The following is a 23,509-nucleotide window of genomic DNA, read 5'->3' as shown; positions in this document are numbered from 1 at the left end:
ACAGCCCACAACGAGGCGATTTATGGTTGGTACATGGGAAAGACAGATATCAGAGAACCTAGTAGCCCACAACGAGGCGATTTATGGTTGGTACATGGGAAAGACAGATATCAGAGAACCTAGTAGCCCACAACGAGGCGATTTATGGTTGGTACATGGAAAAGGCAGATATCAGAGGACTTAACAGCCCACAACGAGGCGATTTACGGTTGGTACATGGGGAAAGACATATCAGAGGACCTAGTAGCCAACAACGAGGAGATTCGAGGTTAATACATGGGAAAGACAGATATCAAGAGGACCTAGCAATCCACAACGAGGTTATCTGTAGAGAACTGTCCACCTCTGTCTAGATAAAGGACTATCGTGTATTATCTAGACGTGTGAATCAAAACTAGAAAACCAAGTGTTGGTGTGGAGAAGAGTGCGTGATTGTGTCTGCGGGTGTACACACCAGGTGTTGGTACAGCTTGTCTCGTCTTATTAAACAAAAACATTAACATTCATTAAAAGAGAAAGAGAGAAAAAGGAGGGCGAAGAAAGTTGTTTATCGACATTCAACGTTAACCACCAGCATCTAAAAACAAAGATAAATTCGGTGACCTGTGTGAGAGAGAGATAATGAAGAGCCTCAAGAGCAGTGAATGCAAGCGGTAAGCCAGCGGTAGGTGGCTCAGTCATAGCATCAACAGCAGGTGTGTTGTACCTCAGGTCATAGCATCAACAGCAGGTGTGTTGTACCTCTAGTCATAGCATCAACAGCAGGTGTGTTGTACCTCAAGTCATAGCATCAACAGCAGGTGTGTTGTACCTCAAGTCATAGCATCAACAGCAGGTGTGTTGTACCTCAAGTCATAGCATCAACAGCAGGTGTGTTGTACCTCAAGTCATAGGATCAACAGCAGGTGTGTTGTACCTCAAGTACCTCAAGTCAGCACCAACAGCAGCTGTGGTGTACCTCAGTCATAACACCAGTAGCAAGTATTTTCTACCTCAGTTATCAACACCAATCCCATTACCATCCTGTCACCCACACCACCATTACCATCCTGTCACCCACACCACCATTACCATCCTGTCACCCACACCACCATTACCATCCTGTCACCCACACCACCATTACCATCCTGTCACCCACACCACCATTACCATCCTGTCACCCACACCACCATTACCATCCTGTCACCCACACCACCACTACCATCCTGTCACCCACACCACCATTACCATCCTGTCATCAACACCACCATTACCATCCTGTCACCCACACCACCACTACCATCCTGTCACCCACACCACCATTACCATCCTGTCACCCATACCACCACTACCATCCTGTCATCAACACCACCATTACCATCCTGTCACCCACACCACCATTACCACCCTGTCACCCACACCACCACTACCATCCTGTCACCCACACCACCATTACCATCCTGTCACCCACACCACCATTACCATCCTGTCACCCACACCACCATTACCATCCTGTCACCCACACCACCATTACCATCCTGTCACCCACACCACCATTACCATCCTGTCACCCACACCACCATTACCATCCTGTCATCAACACCACCATTACCATCCTGTCACCCACACCACCATTACCATCCTGTCACCCACACCACCATTACCATCCTGTCACCCACACCACCATTACCATCCTGTCACCCACACCACCATTACCATCCTGTCATCAACACCACCATTACCATCCTGTCACCCACACCACCATTACCATCCTGTCATCAACACCACCATTACCATCCTGTCACCCACACCACCATTACCATCCTGTCATCAACACCACCATTACCATCCTGTCACCCACACCACCATTACCATCCTGTCATCAACACCACCATTACCATCCTGTCACCCACACCACCATTACCATCCTGTCATCAACACCACCATTACCATCCTGTCACCCACACCACCATTACCATCCTGTCATCAACACCACCATTACCATCCTGTCACCCACACCACCATTACCATCCTGTCATCAACACCACCATTACCATCCTGTCACCCACACCACCATTACCATCCTGTCATCAACACCACCATTACCATCCTGTCACCCACACCACCATTACCATCCTGTCATCAACACCACCATTACCATCCTGTCACCCACACCACCATTACCATCCTGTCATCAACACCACCATTACCATCCTGTCACCCACACCACCATTACCATCCTGTCATCAACACCACCATTACCATCCTGTCACCCACACCACCATTACCATCCTGTCATCAACACCACCATTACCATCCTGTCACCCACACCACCATTACCATCCTGTCATCAACACCACCATTACCATCCTGTCACCCACACCACCATTACCATCCTGTCATCAACACCACCATTACCATCCTGTCACCCACACCACCATTACCATCCTGTCACCCACACCACCATTACCATCCTGTCATCAACACCACCATTACCATCCTGTCACCCACACCACCATTACCATCCTGTCATCAACACCACCATTGCCATCCTGTTATCAACACCACCATTACCATCCTATTATCAACACCACCATTAACATCCTGTTATCAACACCACCATTACCATACTGTCATCAACACCATCATTAACATCCTGTCATCAACACCACCATTACCATCCTGTTATCAACATCACCATTATCATCCTGTTATCAACACCACCATTACCATCCTGTCATCAACACCACCATTACCATCCTGTCATCAACACCACCATTACCATCCTGTCATCAACACCACCATCACTAATATCCTGTTATCAACATCATCACTACCATCCTTCAACTAACACCATCCTGTCATCAACGTCATCACTACCATCCCTCAACTACCACCATCCTGTCTTAAACACCATCATTCCTCAACTACCACCATCCTGTCTTCAACACCACCATTATCTCTCAGCTACCACCATCCTGTCATCAGCACCACCACTAACATCCCTCACTTACCACCATCCTGTTACCAACACCCCTGAGCCACCAACCTCCTGCCAGCACCACCACCAACAACAACCAGTCTACCAACCAAACGATGACCCAAGAAACGATAAGACGCATTAATGGTTACCTGATGCCTGGGTGAAACAGGTGAAAGGTGAGCAGCAGTGGTGGACACTCACCTCTGACTCACCACCTAGCCTAGAAACTCATGATGAGGAAGGGGGGATGAATGTACCCACATTTAGACCCAATGCCCCGCCTCATACGCCAGCGTAATGTGTAAGATAACTCCAGCACCTGCTGGAATTAATCACTCGTGTAAGACAACTCCAGCACCTGCTGGAAGTAATCACCCGTATAAGACAACTCCAGCACCAGCTGGAAGTAATCATTCGTGTAAGACAACTCCAGCACCTGCTGGAAGTAATCACTCGTATAAGACAACTCTAGCACTTGCTGGAAGTAATCACTCGTATAAGACAACTCTAGCACTTGCTGGAAGTAATCACTCGTATAAGACAACTCCAGCACCTGCTGGAAGTAATCACTCGTATAAGGCAACTCCAGCACCTGCTGGAAGTAATCACTCGTGTAAGACAACTCCAGCACCTGCTGGAAGTAATCACTCGTGTACGACAACTCCAGCATCTACTGGAAGTAATCACTCGTATAAGACAACTCCAGCACCTGCTGGAAGTAATCACTCGTATAAGACAACTCTAGCACCTGCTGGAAGTAATCACTCGTATAAGACAACTCCAGCACCTGCTGGAAGTAATCACTCGTATAAGACAACTCCAGCACCTGCTGGAAGTAATCACTCGTATAAGACAACTCCAGCACCTGCTGGAAGTAATCACTCGTGTAAGACAACTCCAGCACCTGCTGGAAGTAATCACTCGTATAAGACAACTCCAGCACCTGCTGGAAGTAATCACTCGTGTAAGACAACTCCAGCACCTGCTGGAAGTAATCACTCGTATAAGACAACTCCAGCACCTGCTGGAAGTAATCACTCGTGTAAGACAACTTCAGTATCCCTGGTAATTTGATATAATAAAAATTTTATATACTGTGTTAATTTTTGGAAATATATTTTTCAATCTGCAAGGAAAAAATGTTATATATATATATATATATATATATATATATATATATATATATATATATATATATATATATATATATATATATATATATATATATATATATTTTAACTCGGCAGCAACACACTGCAGGTGTTCCCACAATGTAACTATCATGTAGACTACAGTAGCAGCACACTGCAGGTGTTCCCACAATGTAACTATCATGTAGACTACAGTAGCAGCACACTGCAGGTGTTCCCACAATGTAACTATCATGTAAGCATCGTAGCAACACACCGCAGGTGTTCTCAGTTCTTTGACATATGCTTTTGAAATCCTACATATGGGAAAAGGACACAAGTGCAACTAATGTGACATTTTATTGTGGCAACGTTTCGCTCTCCAGGAACTTGACAAAGCTCCTGGAGAGCGAAACGTTGTATAAGTGCCTCATTTTTCATTCTCAGTTTTGTTTACTAAAAATTCAACATGTAATTAAACTTTTAATGATCTTGTATTCAATCTGCTTATAACTGCTCATAACAGACCCTCATTACTTGTACTGGCACCGGTAATTACTCACGCATATAAGGGTAAGACAATTATTCAGCGGTATCATGTAGTAATTATACCATGTATGAGTGCCACACTTGCCTAAGGATGATCTCTGAATCTTGGCTGGCCCTCCATGCCTCCAGTTATAATTGCTTGTTAATTATACCTCGATCCACCCCTAATTATCATCACCCAGCCACAACAATTATCATCACCCAGCTACAATAATTATCATCACTCTGTCAAAGTAATTATCATCAGCCAGTCACCAATCAAAACTCCCATTATACACAAGATATATATATATAAATATACAGATAATTTATATAAACTTATGGAAGATAATTGCTAAGAGAAGCTTTAATTTACCGAGTATAATCAGTAATTACACGAGGTATCAGGAATATTTTTGCTATATACATTATATTCATGGGAAGCTCTAAATTAGTAAGGGTCATACAGCGCCTGGGGAATGGGAAGTAAGCAAGCTTGATCCAATTATGGAACAGAAACGAGCCCAGGAGCGTAGCCTCGACTCCTGGAAGTGGAAGAATCTGGAGAGTGATGTAGTGGAAGCAGGATCCATACATAACTTTAAGAAGAGGTACGACAAAGTTTTTGGAGTAGAGACTGAACCTATTAACGACCAGCGAAGAGGTGTGGCCAGGAGCTGTGAAACGACCCCTGCAACCACAAATAGGTGAGTACACACATTCACACACACACACACACACACACACACACACACACACACACACACACACACACACACACACACACACACTTGTTATCAATATTTCTCTCAAATCGTCTGCAGTACAGCGCGTGTAACGAGGCTGTCTCGCGATTAGTGGAAGGAGGATCGAACTTCCACCATTCCTCGTCTTTAATGACCCACACATCCACTGAGTTTCTGGAAATACAGCACACTCTTCTAATCCTCTTATCCTTAATCCAGTGAAGTGCAACCGTTTTTAAGGTGTCAAATATCAGTGTGGTTGACATGAACCAGGTCTGTCAAGATCCAGCCCATGCGACACTGTTTCTAGTGTTCGGAAGAAAACACACGCTTTAACGTGGAATAACTTGTCTTTGCGCTGCCAGACGTACGCCTCTCGTTTTTGCATTTCGTTATTGTAATTATAAGTAATTATAAGCAACTATAAATTAATAGACTTTAACTTATTGCTAACCTAATCTAACTTAACCTAACCGACAATAACAATATTAAATGTTGGTCCTACGTTAGGTCGGGCTGAAGTGCACCAACACCAATTCGGAGGAACGTACATGTTGAAATCACCAGTGTTATGAACTTAGGTTGTTTAATTATCCGTTTCACTCGTAGCACAGTTGTACAGCGCTGGACCTGCCGTCCAATCAGGACCCTGCCGTCCACTATGCTGTTTATTCATTGACAGTCGTTCACTGCGACTTATCTCAAGTTCACAGACTATATTTCTTTGACGGGTATGAGAAAAGATGTACTATATAACTATGGGAAGTTTGTGGGGCCATGGGAAAAGACAGTTAGGTTACAGAGGGTAGCCACTGATGCAGATATGACGCAGTAGTGCTGTCTGCGAAACTTTCCTATTGTAACCCTCGGAGTCCAGTGGTATAACTCTGGGCTTCCTACCAGTCAACACCAGGGTGCTTGAGTCATCGTCCATTCTTCTGTTTATATATATATATATATATATATATATATATATATATATATATATATATATATATATATATATAATATATATGTCGTGCCTAATAGGAAAAACTGGTCAATTAACAAAGAGCTCATTTAAAATTAAGTCCTTTCTAAAATTTTCTCTTATACGTTTAAAGATATATTTTTTTTCATTAATGTTGATGTAAAAGTTTATAATTTTGCACCAAAAGGAACTTAGAAAACTTACCTAACCTTATTATAACAAGCGCAATTTATTTTAGCCTAACCCAACTAAATATATTTTAGATTTGTTTACAATAATTTAATACTAAACAAACACAGCTAAATATATTTTTTTCGTTAGGTTCAGAATGATTTTGGCGAAATTATTGCATACACAAATTTTCACTTGTCCTATATGGCAAGAGGAGCGTTGCTATTTAAGCCAAGATCGCAAGTTCTGCCTATTCGACACGACATATATATATATATATATATATATATATATATATATATATATATATATATATATATATATATATATATATATATATATGTGTGTGTGTGTGTGTGTGTGTGTGTGTGTGTGTGTGTGTGCTTTCATTATAATCGTGGATTTAACCTAAATAAATAAATACTGTGTATTATTAAATTACATTGACATATGAGTATTGTTTTAACGTTATCATATTTAAACTGCATTTTTACACAGCTTATCACTTACAAGTTCAACTCTACAGTTATCAGTAAATAAGTCTTATATCTGTCACATACCTGTGACCAGTTTCGTGAGTTATACTGTAGCAGCCCTGATTGAAACACGAATTCCTCGTTGGGTCGTTGATCAACCAGACTGTTGCTTCCCCCATATAGGTTGAAGATAAGATGCAGAGAATCGACAAATGCACGATGATAGTGGGACTTCCTGTGGGATCAACACTTGTGTACGAAGTACCTAGTACCACTGCTACTTCTCACACTGTTTCTTCAACTTTTCCAACGAGGGTAGTACCAACATTGTTGTTTTAAACACTTTTCTAACGACGGTAGCAGGCTCTAGACGACTATCACAGCCTCCCCACAAGCATCTTTGACGAAAAGAGTAAGAGCAGCAGGGCACCTGCCCTGGGCACGTTTCACGAGAATAGCAAAAGCAGCAGGGTACATGCCCAAGATACCTCTCACAAGAACAGTACGGGCAGCAGGGCACCTGCCCTATTCTCTCCCGGCACAACCCTCCCTTGGCTAGAGTGATGATCACCCAAACCAGTAGTAACACGCAAGTATTCCTAAGGTACCATCCTACAACCACGTCATCTCCGGCAGTGGTACCTTGCAGAGGGTCAATTTGCACAGATCACAGCGAGCACACACGAGCAAGCCAGCGTGCCGCAACACCCAGAGGAAAGAATCAAACTGAAGCGACTCAATCGTTGCATCGTGATGTACCCAGAGATAAGATACCTGGGAAGTACGAGTCTTGTTTCATATTTTTTTCACAAGTTATCTGCAGCAACGTCATAAATAGAGGAATAAGACACATGCGCAATGCTATTTTACTGAGGAAACGTTTCGTCATGAATGGCTTCTTCAAGACCAAAGAAACCATTCGCGACGAAACGTTTCAATAAAATAACCTAACACTGCACATGTGTCTTAGTTCACAAGCGTCAGTATTTTATACCAACTCAACCGACGTCAGAGATAGGAACGAAGAGAGAAAGATAGGGAAGGGGGACAGGGCAGTACATGACAACGACACAGTGGGGGACCAGGAAGTCCACCCGTGTATTATCTAAGTGTATGAGTCAACGAACGAGAAAAGTAGAAGGGGGTAATGGGAAAAAGGGGTGGGGTATAGAAAGAGAGAGGGGTAAGTAACGGGGAATTTCAAGGAATGGGAAAGAGAATGACGCCGAGGGACTAGTTTGATCCCCTCGGAAACTTTGGTCCGACAAGGACTTAGGACTCGTCAGCCTGGCTTAGTGCTTCGAGCTGGCTTAGTGCCTCGACCTGGCTCACTGCCTCGACCTGATTTAGTGCCTCGACCTGGCTCACTGCCTCGACCTTGGTCAGTGCCTCGACCTGAATCAGGTGCAGAGATAAACAAGCATTTGCTGATGAAGAGATTAACTACCTTTAACTGATACAATGATAATTAAACACAAGTTGATGCAGGTATAGACACATCAGCTGATGTAGGGATAACGAAACATCAGCTGATACAGGGATAACCAAACATCAGATGATACAGGGATAACCAAACATCAGATGATACAGGGATAACGAAACATCAGCTGATACAGGGATAACGAAACATTAGCTGATACAGGGATAACCAAACATCAGATGATACAGGGATAACGAAACATCAGCTGATACAGGGTTAACCAAACATCAGATGATACAGGGATAACTAAACATCAGATGATACAGGGATAACCAAACATCAGATGATACAGGGATAACCAAACATCAGCTGATACAGGGATAACCAAACATCAGCTGATACAGGGATAACCAAACATCAGATGATACAGGGATAACTAAACATCAGATGATACAGGGATAACCAAACATCAGATGATACAGGGATAACCAAACATCAGATGATACAGGGATAACCAAACATCAGCTGATACAGGGATAACCAAACATCAGATGATACAGGGATAACCAAACATCAGCTGATACAGGGATAACCAAACATCAGCTGATACAGGGATAACCAAACATCAGATGATACAGGGATAACCAAACATCAGCTGATACAGGGATAACCAAACATCAGATGATACAGGGATAACCAAACATCAGCTGATACAGGGATAACCAAACATCAGATGATACAGGGATAACCAAACATCAGATGATACAGGGATAACCAAACATCAGCTGATACAGGGATAACCAAACATCAGCCGATGAAAGGATAAACAACATCAGCTGATGCTAAAAGAATGACTAAGTATCAAACAATACAAGAAAAATGGCGGCCGCACCTGGGTAGTGTTATCAGCGGCTATTATCTACACACGTGTCCTCATCACTTCTTCCACCCTAATTTTCTCTCACTGACATCTTTTATGTCCTCTGACATCACTGTTATTGTTGTCAGAGGCGATCACTACCAAGACAATGAAATACGAGTCATGTACAGTGATGGCTCCCGCCCCACCCCTCACTGTCCTCCAGTAATACGAACAAGTTGTTAATTAATTAGTATACATTATCTGACGAATTGTCCTTAGCCCTTCGTGTATTTCTGTGCTACCAGAATTTTTCAGAAACTTTCGCATTTATTAATCTCGGTTAGATTACCTTAAGTTTGCATATAATTACCCGACGATAACGAAACTAAGAATGCAGGTGACCTACAACTGGCAGCGCTGCGGCGTACTCTTATATAACAAGCGTAAATTTTCTCACGAACGATAAGAATGTAGAAGAATGTGCTGTATTAGAACACGGCGCACCTTCATTAAAATAAAATTAACACAAGGACCAGCTTACAAGACGCTTTCTCTCTTTATTTTACATCATTTCCTAAAGTATTACCCAACGTTAAGTTCTTTACGACTCAAGAACATTTCAAACGTTACTTTATTTTAAGTTAGATTAGGAAACGCGGGTTAGGTTACACAAACCCATAAAATGTCCATTTAATCATACATAAATTAAATAATGTAAAAACAACAGTGGAATATTTTACAGATTTGCGTATTTTTAATGATAATCTCCAGGTTAATCGCGGCCTTGATGACCCACTTGTTGTTAAGCAAGTTTATTCAGGTATACACAAATACAGTTACATAGATTATCATACATAGCAGCATATGTGTAGAGAACCTGGGATAACCCAAAAAAGTCAGAGTGACTTATTTCCATTGGGGTCCTTTTACCTTATTATTATAATACAAAGGTTATACTAGATTCTTATTATTCTATAATGAAGATAACATCTTATTATTATACTAACTTAGTCTCTTTTAATGAAGTAACTTTGCAGGACAACGTTGCCTGCGGCACAGTAACTCTGTTGTACAATAACTCTAGCCGCTGTACTATAACTCGCCACTGTACAATAATTCTAACTACTGTACAGTAACGCTCGGTGACCTACAATAACTGTTGTACGATAACTCTTCTTATTGTACAATAGCTCTGGTTGCCATACGATAACTCTGGCTGCTGTACGATACTTTCAGCTCAAATACATCAACACTCACTACTGAACCATCAGAGATTACCATTGCAGTATCACGTAAGAATGAAGACTACTAATGTTTATTTCCTAAATTACATCACGCTTTGAAAGAATTATGACTCAGATGATGACGATATGAAATACAGGAAAAGTTGGTAGGCGATGCAATGTCTGCGCTGCCCCGAGCACTGTGGGTACACACGACCTGACTCACAACCGACCACGACTGGAACATGTTATCCCCTTGTACCATGGCCAGTGGTAATTACTGTGGATGATTATTATTATAATCAAGGGGGAAGCGCTAAACCCGGAGGATTATACAGCGCCTGGGGGGGGATGTGGAAGGCATTCAGGCTTAATTCGGGGAACTGGAGCACAGATCCAATTCCCTAAATCAAGAGCCCCTCACCAACATCAAGGAACCTTCCTTGAGGGGTACTGTGGATGAGAGACAGGGAGAGAGATGCAATGTCTGTGCTGCCCCAATCACTGTGGGTACACACGACCTGACTCAACTGATCACGATTAAAGCATGTTAATTGGCCACTGGCAATTGCTCTGGATAAGAGAGAGAGAGAGAGAGAGAGAAAGAGTGATGTGTACTCATCAGGTTGCACTCACTGAGTTGTGTTTGCGGGGGTCGAGTGTCGAGACGCAGCGCCTGGTACCACCTCCTAGACCACTTTTTTCGGCATCACTGGCTTCTAGCCTTTGGGGCCTTGAAGTTATTTGTGGTTACAGGGGTCGTCGAGTCTTAGCTCCTGGTCGCCGCCTCTTAACTTGCCACTTGCCAGATTTATCTCCTCGTAACCTCGGGAGCCCTATCGTACCTCCTCTTAAAACTATGTACTTAGCCTGTTCCACCACTTCCTCATCGAAATAATTCCACTTCCCGACCACTCTGAGACTGAAGAAATATTTCCTAACATCCCTATGGCTCATCTGAGTCTTTAACCTCCAGCTGTGTCCCAAGTGCCCGTTTCTTGCCTCTCAAACAGCCTATCCCCGTCTACCTCATCAATTCCGCCTGAGTATTTTGAAGGTTATTGTCACCCCGTTCCCCGATCTTCTGTCCTCCATTAGCCCCGTAGCTCAGGAACAACCCTTGTTGCACACTTCTGCGCTTTCTCCAGTTTCTTAATATGATTTATCAGGTGAGGGTTCCATGCTGGTGCTGCATACTCCTGAATGGACATAACGTAAGTTTTATAAAGGGCCCGGAATGTCACTTTGTTGAAAATCCTGATGACTGCTTTTAGATTTGCCAATCGAGCATTGGCTGCAGAGGTTATATGGCTGATGTGAGCCTGTGGTGATACACCAGACACTGTGCTCAACCCTAGGTGTTTGTCTTTGAGTGAAGCTTGCAGCCTCATAACCCTGAGTCTATACCCAGTTTCATAATTTCTTGCTCCTTCCCCAAGCTTCATGACCTTGCATTCACTGGGGTTGAATGCAAGCAGCCAGTTATCTGATCAATACTGCAATTTGTCCAGATCCTTTTAGAGCCTTTCCTTGTCCTCATCTGTTTTTTTTATTCTCATTAGTTTTACATCATCAGCATCATCAATCAGTCATCTGAATCAATACCATTGATCATCAGCATCATCAAGCAGTCATCTGCATCAATACCATCTGATCATCAGCATCATCAATCAGTCATCTGAATCAATACCGTCTGATCATCAGCATCATCAGTCATCTGAATTAATCCCATCAGGAATGTCATTTTCATAAACCAGAAACAGTGCGGGTCCTAATACTGATCCTTGAGGAATCCCGCTACTTACTTTTCCCCATTCTGACGTCTTTTCCATGTGTGCGGTTTCACGTCATTATCCATTTCTTGTTCTTGTTATTCTTCGTCTTCTCAATAATAATAATAATAATAATAATAATCGTGAAGGCCAGTAAGCTACATACTATTGAGTGTAACAATTATCATCGACACAATTATATTTCAATAGTGTAACTAGGTTAATCCACATCTCATCACCCAGCCCACGCCCTCAAAACCCCTTCCCCACAACCCCCACCCCCCGCCCATTGCGTATCTGCGCCGAAAAACGCACACCTCTCAGTGAACATACAAAGGCCTAAACACTTTTAGGCGTATATACGCTGAAAGGCGCATCTACTATACATATATATACACTGATAAATGCACACATCTTGATGCATATGTACTGAGATATACAAGTCTTATTTTATATATGTTTAGAGACATACACCTCACGGTATATATACACGGAGATATGCACACCTGGTATATATGCAGAGATGCACACTTATCGTTGAATATACACCGAGAAGCGCACCTCCTACATGTGTGTATATATATATATATATATATATATATATATATATATATATATATATATATATATATATATATATATATATATATATATATATACGCACACCTGGTGTATACATACACTGATATGCACATCTACCTCAAATATATATATATATATATATATATATATATATATATATATATATATATACAGATTCCCACCTCATAATGTATATACGCTGAGATACTCTCCCATCTGTTTAAATACAGTGAGATATATACCTCTCGCTGTCTGATCAGGAGTATATACACCTGTTAGTGCACGCCACAAAAAAAAATCTTTCGCCTTTCTGAGATGTTGCTGAGCGAGTATGAGGGATCACGCTGGGTCACCCGGACACACCACAATAACAAACACTGCAACTTCGCCAACACTAAATTAACACAGCTTTCCCCCTTCTCCTTACTTGGGCTGAAGTAAGAATAGGCTATCCCTAGAGCTGGCAATTCCCAAGTGATAGTATCTCCAGTTATGACGGAACGAAACCTTTGAAGCTGCCGTAGCTGAACAACCTAAGATGGAATACTTGATGATATCCTCATTGTCCTACTGAAGTCTCCCAGCTCAGGTTGGTGGATTTCAATACCTTGTATGAGCCCCATCATTTCAATGGTTGAATCTTTCCACTCTGTAACTTTATAGAATAAGGTAGCAGTACACTGCTTAGAAGCTTGCTTTCCTTACAAGTATGGTTTGCTTAAAAGTATGGTTTGCTTAGATGTATAGTTTGCTAAGAAGTATGGTTTGCTTAGAAACATTGCTTGCTTCAGAAGGTTACCATCAGTGTGTATCTTCCACCATCGTCACCATCCGGTCAACAACACTGTAGCTATCCTCACCACGCCGTCATAATATTCAAGGAAGAAAAAAAAATACCACACCACTGCCGCTACTTTTACCACCACCATATCAACACCACCACATTACCACCAACCAATATCACCACCGCCACACTATCATCAACACCACATCATCACTAGCACCACCACATTACCATTACCACATTCAACATTATACCACCATTTTCACAGGCACCAGTCTTATAAAATCCCCCACCCACACTTCCCTAACATTAGCTTGCGCGTGCAACATAAAAACCTGATCCATACTTTGCATGATTCAAGAATGCAACAACTTTGCGTTATATTTGCCAAATTGCACAATTACCTCGAAACACGCTCTTTTAACACCCGATATTAACACCTGCCATTCTCCCGTGGGATATTTAACATGCTGGGTAAGGTCGAATTGTTGAGACAATAATGGCGCTTCCAAATTATGATATATTTATGTGTAATAATTTTAAAATTATTATTATTATTATTATTATTATTATTATATTTGTTGTTGTTGTTGTTAATACTATTACTATATTACGTGTGTGTGTGTGTGTGTGTATTTGTGTAAGTTGCCATTAGCAGATGTGTACCTGACACAGGTGCATGAGGCATGACACCTGTATACTTAATAACAGGTGTTTCAATTAATCGCCCTAATATGGTATTAATGCCCTGTATGTCAACAACACTTGTTTGTCACTTTCTTGAAAATGTATATGGCACTTTCTTGAAAATGTGTATATCACTTTCATAACATAGTGCGTGTGTCACTGTTATATAATGCGTATGTCACTTTCATGACCTATGTGCACGTCACTTTCATAATTTTATGCCACTTTCATAAAATATTGTATATGTCATTTTCATGTATATAACACCTGCAAGACAACATTGTGGGACAAAACACCTGCAGAACCCCCAGATCAACTTAACACCTGTAGCTGCAAAACGTACAGAGCTCACGTACATAACATCAGTAACAGTAAAATGTACACAGCTCATGTACATTACCTGTAGCAGCAAAATGTACAGTGATTACTTTTAATAACGCCCTTGTAGCAAGACGCGCCTAACACCTGTACATAACGTACATGACACCTGTATAAACGTACATCACGCCTGTGCATAACGTGCAAAATAACTGTACATAACGTACAAAATAACTGTACATAACGTACACAATAACTGTACATAACACGTGACCATACAGTAGATATCATCAGCAGCAGCAGATATAAACAATACAGAACCGTACCTGCACGGTACTGTCATAGCCTCGCTGGCTGTCTCGTCCTATCCTAGCAGCTTCCTGCTGGATGGTTGCTAGGCCCTCGGCCGGGTGCTGAGAGATGGGCTAGGCGCTGGGCACACGACTGGGTGCTGGGAGAGAGGGAAGCCTCGACCACTTGAATGAACAGCTCACTGCCTTCTGGCTGTCCGGCACCCCAAGCACCCACAACAGCCTCACCTCCCTCCCTTCCTCCCTGCCCACACTTACCCTCCACCCACACCTGCCCCGCCGCCCACGCCCTCACGTGGGGCACCCCAGGGCACCACGGGGCACGGCGATACCAGATGAGTGCAGTAAAGGAGTGGTCATGTAGTGTGGGCAAAAGCAGTGGGAGGTAGAGATAGGCAGGAGTGGGTAGTGGTGGGCAAGAAATAGTGGTGGGAGAGTGGTTGGTAATATCAAGATGCGAGAGAGAGAGAGAGAGAGAGAGAGAGAGAGAGAGAGAGAGAGAGAGAGAGAGAGAGAGAGAGAGAGAGAGAGAGAGAGAGAGAGAGAGAGAGAGAGAGAGAGAAGAGAGTATACATGAGAGTACATGGGAAAGTCAGACAGCAGAGGACGCAGAAGTCCACACTGAGGCTATCTGCCAGGAAGAACTGTCTACTTATGAGTAGCTAGATTAAAGTCTAACATGTATTATATAGGTGTGCTAGCCAAGGATAGCAAAGCAGAAGGTTCTCTCCTCACTCTCCCCTCCCTCCGGCCAGTGCCACCATGAAATCGGAAAAAAAATGTACCATGTCATATTGATAAAAAATGGCATGAAACATAATTAGACCAAATGAACATACATAACACAGAAAAGTTGATGACTAAGACACATGTGCAACAGTTGGGTATCTGTCTTTTTGAGACGCTTCTCCCATCAGTGATTTTATTAATTCTTGTTGACAATTTTTAAGTTTTCCTTTTTTTCGTAGCCGTGGGTCATTAGTATGGTCAGTGTGGTCTACCTGGAGTCTACCTGGAGGGCAGTCCGGGGATCAACGCCCCCGCGGCCCGTTCCATGACCAGGTCTCCCGGTAGATCAGGGCCTGATCAACGAGGCTGTTACTGCTGGCCGCACGTAGTCCAACGTACGAACCACAGTCCGACTGATCCAGCACCGACTTTAGGTATCTGTCCAGCTCCCTCTTGAAGACAACCAGGGGTCTATTCAAATTCAAATTCAAATTCAAAGTTTATTCTCTATAAAGATTACAATGTTGAATTTACAGAATTTGGTTGTTGTGTGGTTTACATGTAGTTAAATAATGATTACAGAGTGTACCACTAGAACGCCTAGCATGGCTAGGCATTTCGGGCAGACTTAGTTTAATTCTTTATTTTAAAATATTACAAATTATGAGGTAAGTTGGTATTATGGCTAAGTGACTAAATACTAGTTTGTGAGTTTAGCAATGTGAATGCTTTTGTTTTGGCACAGTACATAGTTTCAGTATTGGAGTATCATAGGATTCATTATTTTAAGATTGAGATTAATATTTCTGTTTATGGTCAAATGGGTGAGTGAGTGTAAGTGTGAACCACCAGGTGGTATTCGTGTAGTTAGTTGATGGGGTGTATCAGGGAGATAAGATGTTTTCTAATGGTAGTTTTGAAGGTGATGAATGTGTCTGCAGTTCTAGAGTTCTCAGGTAGGGTGTTCCAGATTTTAGGGCCTTTGACATACATTGAATTTTTGTAAAGGTTTAGTCTGACACGGGGAATGTCGTAGAGATGTTTGTGTCTAGTGTTATGCCTGTGGGTTCTGTCACAACTATCAAGAAAGCATTTTAGGTCAAGGTTGATACTGGAGTTTAAGGTCCTGTAGATGTAGATTGCACAGTAGTAAGTGGATGTACTGAACAGGGAGTAAGTTTAGATCTATGAAGAGTGGGGGGGGGTGTTGACAGGGATGGGATTTAGTGATTATTCTTACTGCAGCTTTTTGTTGGGTTATTATTGGCTTTAGGTGTGTTGCTGCAGTTGATCCCCAAGCACAAATAGCATAGGTGAGGTATGGATAAATAAGTGAGTGGTATAGTGTGAGAAGGGCATTTTGCGGCACGTAGTATCGTATCTTGGAGAGGATCCCAACTGTTTTGGATACTTTTTTGGTTATGTGTTGGATATGGGTGCTGAAATTCAGGTTGTTGTCTAGGTATAGGCCTAGGAATTTGCCCTCATTATGTCTGGTAATTAGAGTGTTGTCGATCTTAATGTTAATTTGTGCATCTCCTGCTCTGCTACCAAACATAATATAGTAGGTTTTGTCAGTGTTAAGCGTAAGTTTATTGGCTGTCATCCAAGTCGATATTTTGATCAGCTCCTCATTAACAATGGTGTTGAGGGTGGCAAGATTAGGGCGAGAGATGACATAAGTCGTGTCGTCAGCAAAGAGAATGGGTTTCAGGTGTTGGGATACGTTTGGAAGATCATTGATGCATATGAGGAAGAGCAGGGGACCAAGGACACTTCCCTGCGGAACTCCAGTATCAAGTGGCCGTGTTGTTGATGCTGTGTCTTTAATGGTAACATACTGATACCTATTAATAAGGCAAGATTTGAAATAAGCAAGCGCATGGCCTCTTATACCGTAATGGTCAAGTTTGTGGAGTAGGATGTCGTGGTCTACTGTGTCAAAAGCTTTTCTTAGGTCAATAAAAATTCCTAGTGGATATTCCTTATTTTCCAATGCTGTGTAAAGCAGATCTAGCATTTTTATGATTGCATCATTAGTGCTTTTATTTTTCCTAAATCCAAATTGGCAGGGGTTGAGTATGTTTTGTGCTGTTATAAATGAATATAGTCTCCTGTGCACGAGTTTCTCAAAGATTTTGGATAGCAATGGTAAGTTTGATATTGGCCTATAGTTGTTTAAGTCTGTAGGGTCACCACCTTTATGTATTGGTGTAACCTTTGCCATCTTGAGTAGTTTCGGGAGGGTGCTAGTTTCTAGTGACTTGTTAAAAAGTAATGAAATAGCATGCGAAAGGATATGGGCCGCTCGCTTGTACAGTAATGGTGGGACAGACAGATTCCCTGAGTTGTTTTTAAGTGACTTTATAATCTCGGTGACTTCCGAGGGCTCAGTTGGTGCAAGATAGAAGGAATTTGGGAAATTCCCATCTAGGTAGTCCCTGGCATGGGCATTGGTATGTGGGATTTTATTGGTGAGATTAGATCCTATGGTTGAGAAGAAGTCGTTTATCTTGTTAGCTGTGTCAGTGGGATGTAGTGGTGTTTCATTAGGTTTAGTAAGGACAATATTCTTGTTTTTTTTTCAGTTTGTGGGTCCCTAGAATCTGAGAGAGTGTTTTCCAGGTCTTTTTTATATCTCCTCTAGTGTCTGTGAATCTACTGGAGTAGTATAGTTGTTTGGCTTTCTTTATTACTTTGGTGAGAACTGATGAATAGTGTTTAAGAATATCTTTGTGTATTAAGCCCTGTCTATATTGCTTTTCATATTGGTGTTTCTTGTCAATGGATTTCAGAATGGTGCTGGTTAGCCATGGGCAACCAAGCCGTTTGTTTGTGATCTGTTTCGTTTTTATAGGACAATGTTGTATAGTCTAAGTAATTTGTTAAGAAAAATGTCTGTCCAGTCATCAATACCATTGGCCTTGGAGAATTCTGTAGGCCAGTCAACAATCTCTAGGTCAGCTGTGAACTTCCTTATTGAGGCCTCGTCATGGAGTCTAAATGAGACTTTGTTGTATTCAAGTGGTGGTTTATTAATGTTTGTCAGGAGGAAGGTAGGGTAGTGGTCTGTAGTGCTATCTGTGATTATCCCTGATTTAAGGGGGGCTAGTATATTGGTCCATATGTGGTCTATTATGGTTGCACTTGTCTCAGTGAGCCTGGTTGGTTTAGTTATTGTTGGTATGAGAAGTGTGTTGTTCATATTGTTGATGAAATCAGTTACAGGCTGATCATCTAGTAAGCCAAGGTTGATGTTGAAGTCTCCAGCTAAGAGAAGGTGGTGCTTATTCATTTGTCTGTTTGTTATTAGTGACTTTAATTTCTCACTGAAATTTGGGATGTTTGTGTGAGGTATCCGGTAAATGGCACCGATTGTTATAGGTGTCTTAAGGTTTTTTACAGTAAAATTAGCAAAAATGTATTCCCCATATTCATCACTAAAGCAAGTGGTGCTAATACAAGATAATTGGTTAGAGTAATAGATTGCAATACCACCCCCAACTTGGTTTGGTCTGCAGTTGTGAATTGCTGTGTATCCTGGTAGAGGGTAGATATCTATTGTGTAGATATTGTGTAGATATCTATTGGTAATGCCCCTTATGGCTGGTGGGAGGCTGTTGAACAGTCTTGGGCCCCGGACACTTAATGCGTTTTCTCTTAGTGTACTAGTGACGCCCCTACTTTTCACTGGGGGTATGTTGCATCGCTTGTCAAGTCTTTTGCTTTCGTAGGGAGTGATTTCTGTGTGCAGATGGAACCAGTCCCTCCAGAATCTTCCAGCTGTAGATTATGATATATCTCTCTCGCCTGCGCTTACAAGTCAATTGAAACCTCTAATGCTTAACGTTCATTTTTCTCAACAAGATGTGATGTGTGTAAATGATGTATATGCATGTGTGTGTGTGTGTACACATATATAAATGATTTATGGCCAACACAGTAAAGCACAAGGTTCTCTCCCGAACCTCCACTCCAGCAACACTACCATTACCAAACAAACGAGATAAGCAACGAATACAGTACTGTATTAGACTGCATGCTACAGCCTAACACAGAAGAATACTTAAACTATTATCATCACCTATCACTATTACTACTACTACTACTACTTGTATTCATTTTATAAATAATCTGGTGTGACTACTAACTAAGTAATTGAGAGTTTAAAGGCTCAGTTAAAACCAGGTGACGTAGTTGCTCATCCTGACACCATTTCATCATGATGTGCTGAGAGTGTTGATTACATTTAGTTCTCAACGTTAAGGAGAGGACAACCACAATGATGCAGTTACCCTCTCTCTCTCTCTCTCTCTCTCTCTCTCTCTCTCTCCTAATGCTGGAACATATACACGAGAAGAGGGAAGAGACAGGTCACCTTAGGCAGGGGTTCTCAGCATTTTCTATGCCCCGCACCCCTAGAAAATGTTTGATTAATGTTGCATCCCTACATTTGTAGATGAAGTCAAATCTCTAATTACTGAAACACAAACTGAACTAAAAACAGCATTGCGGGTGAACTAATTGAACTCAATAGGACTCTTTGTCGCACCCCTTGAAATGCCATCTCGCACCCTTAGGGTTTACGAGGTCAGGTCAGGTCAGGTCAGGTCAGGTCAGGTCAGGCCAGATCAAATTAAGTTAAATTATTTGGGTGAATACTTAAAGTTGTGCATCGCGGTTCCTAAATTAGGTGAGTATGATTTTGCATCTTTTCTTTCTCGAGATCAACGGACGGAGGATCGAGCCTTCACTATACCTTGGATTGAATGGCCCCACATAGGTTTAAAGCTTCACATACATTATAATAATATAATACACTAATAGCTCAACTATTCTGCTGAAAGGATACCAGACTAAGGAGAGTCACATAAGTCTGACATCATAGATTTAACTGAAACATGGATAAACGCAATAGATAAGCACTTGTTAACACAACTGGCAGTACTTAGTTACAACATACACAAGGCAGACAGTGTCATGCTCTTATCAACACCACTTTTATCAACGAGAGAGGCATAGAGAAAGAGAGAGACAGACAGAGACAGAGAGTCAGACAGACAGACACAGTTATATATTAAATGACGAGACATACAATATACATTTCTGTGTTCACAACAACACCCGAGAACTTACTACAAGGTAAAGAAATGTTGACATAAACACTCAACACCGACCAATCAGGCGGCTGCGTCCAGTACTGCCCCGCCCCTTTCCGTAATCCCCATACTTCTATTGGTCGACAGAAATGTGGCGTAGATGTATTACGTCAAATCGCTGTAATTGGTTACACGCTAAGTGACATCAGTTTGATGATGCAAGGAGAAATATTGATGTTCTATATCATATTTATAATGAACAAACTTTGTATAAGATCATTTGCTCAGCAAGAATAAATGCCACAACCATGGCTGGAATAATTTGAGAGGAAACTAGGCGATGTTTCGGTCCGTCCCAGTAGACTGTTAGTGATTTGATAATGGTTCAGAATGGACCGAAACTTCCTTTAAAGTTTCTTTTGCAGAGTGTGGGCTACTGTGACTAATCCACTAGTAGAGTGTGTTATAAGGAAGGTTAGATTAGATTGATATATTAAGATAAGAGTAAAAAAAGACGTACCCGGTACGTTACAGATCAAATATTTATTGTTAAAATATTTCACTGTGTGGAGCTTTATCAAGTCATGACTCAATAAAGCTCTACCCTGAGCAAAAAGTTTCGATAAACCTGTGTGTTGTGTTCATTAGGTACCAAGGAAGATGGACAACAATAGAAGAGTCAGCGATAAAGTTAGTAACAACATTGTTTATATAACAGGTCCTCGCTCTCAAAACTTACCAACCATCCTCATCCCTCCCCCCCCCATCCCTCGTATTTATTCCACTTATTGCACACCTTTCCCCCCCCCCCCGTAACTCAACATACACCTCAACCTCACCTACACTCCTGCTCAACACATCCCTCCCATAATTGTTTTTTATTAACACATCGGCCGTTTCCCACCAAGGGAAAGTGACCCGAAAAAAACAAAACACTTTCATCATCATTGACTTCATTACTGTCTTGCCAGAGGCGTGCCACAAATATGTCAATGGTCCAAGTCGGACCGAAACGTCGTCGTAAGCTTCTCTCTTTTATGTGCGGGTTATTTGTGTATATATATATATATATATATATATATATATATATATATATATATATATATATATATATATATATATATATATATATATATATATATATATATATATTTGTGGCACGCCTCTGGCAGTAATGAAGTGAATGATGATGAAAGTGTTTTTTAAAGGGGTGGACCGGTCAGCCAGTGGAAGGCCACGGTCAGATAAATAACCAAAAGCTCCAGCTGCGGGTCATATGACTAAGACCCGTGTCAGGAAACATTTGTCCTGCTCCTGACAAACCTTACTTAACCTAACCTACCGCAAGCCCCGCTTCCCTGTGCAATACTTACACCTGTCCCTCCATTATGCCTGCATCATCTCTCCTCTATGACCCCAATTAAGAAGTAGGAAGGAAGAACACAAAGTAAGGATGGAGTAAAGGAAGGGAGGAAGGAAAGGAAAGGAAGGGATGAAGGAAAGGAAGGAAAGGGTAAGATTATGGCTGGTGACATAACGAGTCCTCCCACTTTCCAAACCGTCGATTTTACGTTAAAATGTAAACATGATTATTTGACACACACACACACACACACACACACACACACACACACACACAGACACACACACACACACACACACCCACACCCACACACACACACACACACACACACACACACACACACACACACACACACACACACACACACACACCCTACGTATATATTTTCGTCTGCTGACGTAACTACCAGCATTACTATCCTAATTATACTGTATTGTGAGTGTCACACAGGCTGTAACACACCCTCCCACATCTACACCACACCTACAGCGCTATACACATCGCCCCACACCCACACCACTAGACACACCGCCCCATACCCACACCACTCGACACACCTCCCCACACCCACACCACTACACACCTCCCCACACCCACACCACTACACACCGCCCCACACCCACACCACTACACACCGCCCCACACCCACACCACTACACATCGTCCCACACCCACACCACTACACACCACCCCACACCCACACCACTCACACACCACCATACTCCTACAGTATAACTATCTCACATACACACTACACTCTGCTCACGCACATAATATCGCCAAAGACGTACACAATACAGACACACAGGTACACGTTATCGCTCACAAGTACACAATATCGCCAATAACACCTCGCAGGTACACAATACTGTTCTACAAATACACAATACCGCCCCATACCAGAACCTTAAGCAGCAACGTCAGCAGTAACCACAGGCTTCAAAAAACAGGACCATACCAGACCGGGACTCGAATAACTTGACTGAGTGATTGTAACCCAACCTCACCTCCAGTGCCTGCTTTCCTTCCCCTGCCCACCCCGCCCATCCACCACCCACACTCACTACAAGCTTGGTGGGTGGGTGGTGTAAGGCTGATGATGATAATAATAATCTTTATTTCTACAAATACATGATACAACTTATACAGACCATAGTTAACATCAGTGACATACTATGTAGAAAGCACCTAGTTATGCAGAGTATGTCGGGCAAATTAAGTTAATTTTGTCCCCAGGATGCGATCCACACCAGTCGCCTAACACCCAGGTACCTATTTACCACTAGGTGAACAGGGACAGCAGGCGTCTTAAGGAAACACACCCCAATGCTTCTACCCGTACCGAGAATCGAACCACGGACATCAACGTGAGAGCT

The 23,509-nt window shown here is 42.1% G+C and overlaps 1 protein-coding gene across 4 annotated transcripts in view; it reads right to left on the bottom strand.

Annotated features, from left to right (window-relative positions):
* LOC128700710 (DIS3-like exonuclease 2) overlaps nt 1-23,509 on the bottom strand; it is a 324,230-nt gene that overhangs the window by 185,613 nt on the left and 115,108 nt on the right. Inside the window, exon 1 of one of the 4 annotated variants that reach the window (XM_070097243.1) lies at nt 14,958-15,146. The exons of 2 other annotated variants lie outside the window; for them this stretch is intronic. In XM_070097243.1, coding sequence (XP_069953344.1) covers nt 14,958-14,974 — 17 coding nt within the window. In that variant the 5' untranslated portion in view covers nt 14,975-15,146. Of the gene's footprint in view, nt 1-7,067; nt 7,699-14,957; nt 15,147-23,509 lie in introns of those variants that run through there. One more of the 4 variants, XM_070097240.1, reaches the window with a different exon arrangement.

This window comes from Cherax quadricarinatus, chromosome 56, assembly GCF_038502225.1.
Source record: "Cherax quadricarinatus isolate ZL_2023a chromosome 56, ASM3850222v1, whole genome shotgun sequence".
In the NCBI taxonomy this organism is placed as follows: Eukaryota; Metazoa; Arthropoda; class Malacostraca; order Decapoda; family Parastacidae; genus Cherax; species Cherax quadricarinatus.
The sequence above is the reverse complement of the archived record's forward strand: the minus strand, read 5'-3'. Positions and strand labels throughout refer to the sequence as shown.